This window comes from Aspergillus affinis, assembly GCF_023601865.1.
Source record: "Aspergillus affinis strain CMG 70 chromosome Unknown NODE_205_length_37360_cov_88_795564, whole genome shotgun sequence".
Lineage (NCBI taxonomy): Eukaryota > Fungi > Ascomycota > Eurotiomycetes > Eurotiales > Aspergillaceae > Aspergillus > Aspergillus affinis.
Genome location: NW_026515986.1, coordinates 29778 through 37360, shown reverse-complemented (window position 1 = coordinate 37360; position 7583 = coordinate 29778). Strand labels below are relative to the sequence as shown.

Below are 7583 nucleotides of genomic sequence, written 5' to 3'. Positions count from 1 at the left end.
CCCCCCCCCCCCCCCCCCCCCCCCCCCCCCCCCCCCCCCCCCCCCCCCCCCCCCCCCCCCCCCCCCCCCCCCCACGCCAGAATAACGCGGGATGTATTTGCTAAAGCTGGGCAAAAGCTCTTAGGAAATGGACTTGCTTATTATCGATTTTCCAATCCTTTGGGACTGGTCCCAACACTGAAAACACCAGATAACGGCCTCGCAGAAACTGCAGAACAGAAAGTTGAAGTATTCCAGAAGGCTTTCTTTCTCTACCCACCTCCCGCAGACCTTTCCGATATCCCTGCGACCTCCCTACCTCAGCAACTTGACTTCCCGGATCTTGCTGAACACGAGGTGCTACGCTGCATCCGAAAGGCGCCTCCTGACAAGGCTCCCGGGCCCGACGGTATCTCTAATAAGGTTTGGCACTGGCTAGGTGAGGTTCCCTCCTTCGTGAAGGCGCTCACGGATATCTTTAATGCCTGTATCCGGCTCGGGCATAACCCCGGATACTTTCAGCAATCTATAACGGTTGTCTTCCGTAAGGCCGCCAAACGGATTATCGAGTTATCAAATCCTACCGGCCTATTGCCCTCTTGAATACATTTAGTAAAATTCTAGAGGCGGCTATCGCCACCCGCATAGCCTACGCATTAGAAGAATATAGCCTACTGCCACGGGAACATTTAGGGAAACGGAAGGGTATCTCTGTCGACTACCTGATTCAACTACTGATAGATGCTATCTTTGATAGCTAGGGCCGAAACCAGAAGGTAAGTATACTCCTGTTAAACGTAGCAGGGGCCTTCGATAACGTCTCTTATATCCGGCTGCTGCACAACTTGAAGATAGCACGACTAGGGCACTTCGCCGGGTAGCTAGAGTCATTCCTTTCAGACTGACAGACCCGGCTCTAACTACCTAGTTACCTGAGCCGTATCATTTCTACCCCCACGGGAATCCCTCAGGGGTTTCCTATCTCCCCGATCCTTTTCCTTCTCTTTAATACGCCTCTTATTCGGGCACTAGAAATCAATACCGTTGAGAGTATGCGCATCCAGCCACCGATCTCGGGTAGAACCCTGGCATTCGGCTGGATTGACGATGCCTGTACGATCGCTCTCTCCGGGTCTTACGCAGCTAATCAGCGTCTGCTGGAGTGGGCACTCGATAAGGCTGCTGTATGGTCCGGGCAGCATTCGTCTAGGTTCGCGCCGGATAAGTTCGAACTGATACATTTCCGGAACCCGCTGGATCCCGATCCCGGGGCCGAGAGAGACACCCCCTGTGATTACACGGAACCATGGAATGGACAGGACCTTACCAACGCTAACCGGGAGGACGGGAGCGCCTGGGAGGTTCCTGTTGAATCCCTGGGGCACGACCAGCTGCCAATAAAGGATCACGTAACGGGCCACGTCATTCGGCCAGTGAAATACGCTAAATACCTCGGAATCTGGCTCGATAAGACTCTCTCCTTTACTACCCACTGCGCTAAGGCGGTAGCGAAGGCGAACGGAAGCCTCGAAGCCCTACGGAGCATCTCTGCGTCTACATGGGGTACGTCCCTACTGAACATGCGAACCATATATCTAGCCGTAGTAGTTCCGTAGATGCTCTACGGGGTTGCTGCATGGTATAGCTCTACCAGCGGGCGTACTAAGTATGCAAAACGGCAGAAGACTATCAGCGAATTCGAACGAATCTAGATGCGGGCGGCAGTACTTATTAGCGGAGCATTCAGAAATACTGCTTCTGCAGCTTTAGGGGCAGAGCTATTTCTGCCTCCGGTCCGCCTGTACATGCAACAGATGATTGAGGAGACCGCAATCCGGATACAGACCGGACCAGTTATGGCCTGTCCCCGGGGATTAGTCAAGAAGAGGAGCTCGGCAGAGATAAAACGGTCAGGGTGGTCCCCTATAGAGGCGCTGAGGTGGAGGAAAGGGGGCCCCCTATGGACCAGAGGCCGAAGTTTAACTACGTGGGAGTCCCGAAAGGCACACGTACTCGCCCCGTGGGAACTCCCACTGAACTGCGTGATCGAGGGAGCGGATAGCGCAGTCCAGGAACACGACAGGATCTGCCAGGAAAACCGGAGGCAGATCTGGTACTCTAACGGTAGCGGCTTTAACGGCCACGTAAAGGGCGCTACAGTCTCGATTCGGGCCGGGAAGGTCCGCAAGAAATACCTAGGAGCCGCGGCTGACTCCACTGTGTACATAGGAGAGTTAGAGGGGGTCAAAATGGCCCTGAAGTAGGCAGAGGCTGCCCCGATCACGGTCTTTTCAGACAGCCAGGCGGCCATTCAAGCCGTGCAGAACCCCGGCCGACCATCAGGCCAGTACGTACTACGGGCTATCTACGAGAGGATCAGGACCCTGAGAGGCAGCGGCCTGCAGCAGGAAGATATAGAGCTGCGCTGGATCCCTGCGCATATCGGTATAGAAGGGAATGAACGAGCTGATGAGGCAGCCAAGCGGGCCGCGATAAAGGGGATTAAATTAAGCTCAGCAGGGCCGCGGGAGCTGGCCGCTCGGCCAATTACTAGGCTTGCAGCTGCAGCCAAAACTGACGTACGCCGGAGAATCCAGGCGCAGTAAACGAAGTGGTAGGAGCGACAACGGGCTAGAAAGCCTATCAAACGGCTGATTCCGAAGCCGAATAAGAAGGTCTTAAGGATATACGAGGGCCTGAGCAAGCCCCAGACCTCTATAATTATCCAGATGCGCACTATGAGGATCGGACTGAGGCATTTCCTCTTCGAGATAAAGCAGGTCGACTCCGACCGCTGCGGGTATGAATTAGGCTCTCAAACGCCTAAATATGTCCTTATGGAATGCTCGCTGCACCTCGCCAGTCAGAGAATAGTGATGGAACGCCTCGACTCTATCGAGGGACTGCGTAGGCATATACAGGACTACGACGCAGTCATGAACCACCCGCAGGCGATACGTTACGTCGCCGATTTCGTGCAATGAACAGGCCTTCTACAGCAATTCCGATTCGCCACATTTAATGACGAGGAGGAAGAGGAGGTCCCGGAACCCAGCACCCTCCTAGAGAGACTCGATCTCAACGAGGAAAACGATAGTTATACAGAACGCTAAGGGCCAGGGAGTCTCAACTAGCTATACGACGCACACATGTAGGAATACTACAAATAGAACGGAGTGGAAGGAGAGAACAGCGCCTAGGAACGCAGTAAACACGCAGCAGGCGTGTGGAAGCCGGTTTAGTTGTATTACTTTTTGATTTCCTTTGTCTACTGCTTTGAGGGTTTATATGGCGTATGGGCTCGAAATTCTGCTTTAGTCGGTGAAACGCCTGCATAGCCTGCCGTTTCAATAGATAGGCTCCATCAGGTTAATAGAATTTTGATTGATTGATTGATTGATTGATTGATTGATTGATTGATTGATTGATGGATTGGATCAGCGCAAAATTCTACAACGCCTCATATAGCAGATCCGGGTCGGTTTGAAACAAGAGTACGGAGTACCAGCCTTGGATACTGGTTTTCCGACCGATAAAATCCGGGTACAAAAGACAAATTGCACAAGGACTCGGCGTAAGCGCTAAGAGTTAAGAGCAACCTCTGAGCGGGGTCAATACGCACAGACAACAATTATCTCGAATCAGATTGGGGAAATTTTATGAGTGGAGTACTGATTGCTGGTAATCGCGGGTCACAGATCCTAGTTTAATTTCTTGATAATCCTTGTGGTCAATACTACCCTACGGCCGAATGGATTTGGGGCTAAAATAGTAACTTTTCTGTTGGTCGTAATTCCAGAAGTACTGAAGGACCCTCCGTTTGCAATATCTCCCAAGATCGCCATTCGTGTTTTAGCAGTGGGGCAGACAATCAAAGCAGACTATTCTTAAAGAGTACCAGGCTTTGTAGCATCTCTACGGCGTCCACTTCACTTGACTAGAATGGGTTTAATCCCAAACCACAGAAAAAGCTCATTCAGGTGGTTCTAGACTGTTCGACGTCTAAGAGCATCAGGTTTGGCACATGTCGAGCGACAAGTCAACACGAAAGGGCGGAAGGGAAAAAAAGGAAGCATCAAAACAAGGTAACAAGGCAGGAAACCGTTGGCTTGTTCCCTGTCCAACGTCTTAGCCTCCTGCTTCAACGGCCAATAATAATACGTAGTGGCGAGGGACGGGACAAGGCCACCGTATGATTGGTATGGCACAATGGCCGCCCTTGGGCGTCTTCCGAAGGTCTTCGGTGGCTCGTTTCGGGCTCGATACGCGCAACCCCTCGATTCATTTATGTCTCACTCGTGGTAGATGGGGGCGAGAGCCCTGAGCCCAACGCAAGATGGCCAATCGCGTCCGTTTCTGAGCCGGTCATTGCGGTTAATCCGATATCTCTACGATCCACATATCCATATCCAGGTCCATATCCAAGGAGGGGAAGTAACTGGCACCGACGCCCATGTGCATCTTTACTATAGGTAGCAAAAGATTCTAGGTTATCTTTTGGGATACAGCTTTATCTATAGAATATAGGGCAAGTATGACACCATACAGTGCGACTAAAGATGCGACGAGTTCCGACAGGGGCTACGACTAGGTCGTTGGCACGTTATTGTCGGCGGTGGTGTCTTGCGGTGGTGGATAGTGATGACGAGGTGTGCGATCGGGCGAGGCTTCCTGGCTGATAATCTCACAGGGAGAGTGATACTGTCCATACATGACTCGGAGGAGCAAAGCTGCATGGATGCAGGGACTTTCCCTGTGGCCACGTTATCTTATGCGATGCGCCGTCTTACGTGATAAAAGGCTCCTAATAGACCCCCTGGGATACCGTATATATACCTAGTATTAGGTAGTATTCATGACGGTCAGTCACCTTAACTCGGAGTTTAGGTATACTCCGTAGTAGATTGCGCCAAAGTAGCACTACCATTGGGAATTACTGTTACGGACCCAACCAGCGTTGGTAGGACACCAACCGGGTGGTGGGCAGTAACAGGTTGGAACTATACAAGACCGTTGCCTGAATGGCCTCAATCAATCAATCAATCAATCAATCAAAATTTTATTAACCTGGTGGAGCCTATCTATTGAAACGGCAGGCTATGCAGGCGTTTCACCGACTAAAGCAGAATTTCGAGCCCATACGCCATATAAACCCTCAAAGCAGTAGACAAAGGAAATCAAAAAGTAACACAACTAAACCGGCTTCCACACGCCTGCTGCGTGCCTACTGCGCTCCTAGGCGCTGTTCTCTCCTTCCACTCCGTTCTATTTGTAGTATTCCTGCATGTGTGCGTCGTATAGCCAGTTGAGACTCCCTGGCTCTTAGCGTTCTATGTAACTATCGTCTTCCTCGTTTAGATCGAGTCCCTCTAGGAGGGTGCTGGGTTCCGGGACCTCTTCTTCCTCCTCGTCGTTAAATTTGGCGAATCGGAATTGCTGTAGGAGGCCTGTTCGTTGCATGAAATCGGCGACGTAACGTATCGCCTGCGGGTGCGCCTGAATGGCCTGGTGGTCATTCATTGTGCCTTTTTGGCCTGTAGCGCAGTGATAAAGGCAACGGACCGCAGTCTGACAATTACGCCGCACATATTCGGACTCCAATAATAATCGAGGTTAGACTGCTAAGTGGCCAGTACTAGTAAAACCACTAGATCATACCTAGTCGTAAGGCAGATCTCAGCCTCCTCACTTCCTCCCCATGGCTTATTTCAGACTCTAAATCAGCCCGTCAATCCATCCAATTTCCATCAAACTTTACCACGACTGAAAATGAACCCCCTTACACCACAAGCTGATTTGGATGCTGGAAGTCGGAACCCCAATCCAGTCCGCCGCCACGCCTGTGATCGGTGTCGCAGTCAGAAGCTCCGCTGTGATCGGACGACACACACCGATCCTTCGGTCGCGTGCGATCGCTGCGCTCGAAATAACTTGACTTGTGTTATCGGCGCTCCCATGCCTATGGGTCGACCACGTTCTCTGAACCATAAACCTCGTTATCGCCGAACATCGAGCAAGAAGTCCGATGAAATGCGATCTAACGATACCAGAGCGGACTCTTCCGACCCGCCCTCCTGTCCGCCCGACCTCGCCATGGCCGGAATGGATGCGATGAATGAGCTGCCAGATCTGAACTTCGACCAGGCAACTATGGCCTATGATTTCGGTTTTCCAAACTTGAATGTATTCGACACATCTGATTTCGCCGATCTGGCCGCGGGCTCACAGTCCAACGCAGTTGGCCTGACCGACTTCCCAGCCGTCAGCCCTAAGGAGCAGAATATCGAGCGCATGTGGAAGCTCCATAGCACACTCCTGGAACACGTATATCACATCGAAAGTCAGGCGGCCTTCACCAATGGTTCCTCACCCGACACGCACCCTCTCAGCTCGCGCTTGTCCGACATTACAAACACTCAGAGTGACCATCCAATGCACCAGATGATGCGCTGCTCACAAACCTTCCTCGAAATCATCCAATCCTTCGTCACCTCCTACCGCGAAAACGTCTGCAGCATTCCAACCCGAGACCAAGCCGCCACCGACTGGTCCCGGGATTCGGACGACGAGGACGACGAGAACGACCTCATGTATCATAGCAACTATCGCCCGTCTTCAGCCTCAACTCACGACACCTCATCCTGGTTTACCCTACCAACCCTAGATAATCCGGCAACCGCATCCCCTGCCAGATTCAGTACAGGGCGCAATCGAGCCTGGTCTGGAGGACGCCCGGAGAAGAGCAGCAGCAGCAGCAACAACAGCCAACCCTACAAAAAACTTCAAAGATCACACCCAGCCCTCCAACCCGAGTGCCAGACCCAATTCCCCATCTGTCTGACCCTCACAACCTGCCACGTGCTTTTCATCCGTCTGCACCGCAGCGTTCTCACCGACCTATACGCTACCGTCCGGTCCTTAGTCGCACAATACACGCCCGTCGGCGATCTGACGGGCCCACTCGCCGTGCTGGACAATTTCTCGGGCTCGGCCCCCTTCTCCAACGTGCACTTGGGCGGGCCGACGCTGAAACTCGACGGCGTGCAGCAGATCACAACGCTCCTACAGCTGAGCTGCGATCTGCTCGAGCGCATCGACCGCGGCGTCGAGATCCTGTTGACAGGCGCAGGGCATGTCCTGTCCGCTCCCGGGACCTATATGTCTATTCTAGAGGCCCTGGCGCAGCAGGAGGCCCGTAGTGGGCGCGGACCTGCCATGCCGGACGGGATGGGTTCGATCGGGGGCCGGGCGGCTCGGTTGGCGCCGTCGAAGATGCTGGTCAGGAAGATTCGGAAGTGTATTAATGATACCTGTCTGTAGGGATGATAAGTACGGGGCGAGAGAATTTTTCGGGCTGTAAATGGAAAGAGTAGCCGGTAGGTAGCGCAACGGTAGATGCGTCACCAGGCAGGCTCCTTAGATACCAAGTTAGTTAGGGACCTATCTTAATTCTCTAGAGGCTACGGGCTTAAATCCTGTTACCGGCACAAATTCTACTTCTAAGGTACCCACCGAAGAAAGCCTAGCCGTGGTTAACTCGGCTAGGACCTGGATAGTGGACCCTAGGGTAACTATGATATTAGCTGTAACATATTAAGGTCTGA

General features: G+C 52.6%; 2 protein-coding genes across 2 annotated transcripts; both read left to right on the top strand.

Moving 5' to 3' along the window:
* KD926_004272 (putative RNA-directed DNA polymerase from transposon X-element) lies at window positions 1-2963 on the top strand (the record flags this gene model as incomplete). The annotated part of the gene is made up of 6 exons (XM_053095099.1): window positions 1-523; window positions 737-755; window positions 908-1542; window positions 1744-2200; window positions 2279-2558; window positions 2643-2963. Coding segments are annotated over 6 exons (2045 nt in total), but the record flags the coding sequence as incomplete, so codon positions are not given.
* A 2785-nt stretch (window positions 2964-5748) lies between these two features.
* KD926_004271 (Zn(II)2Cys6 transcription factor domain-containing protein) lies at window positions 5749-7299 on the top strand (the record flags this gene model as incomplete). The annotated part of the gene is made up of 1 exon (XM_053095098.1): window positions 5749-7299. One exon carries the CDS (start codon window positions 5749-5751, stop codon window positions 7297-7299), a length of 1551 nt encoding a protein of 516 aa, XP_052950205.1.
* Between the last annotated feature and the right edge of the window lie 284 nt (window positions 7300-7583).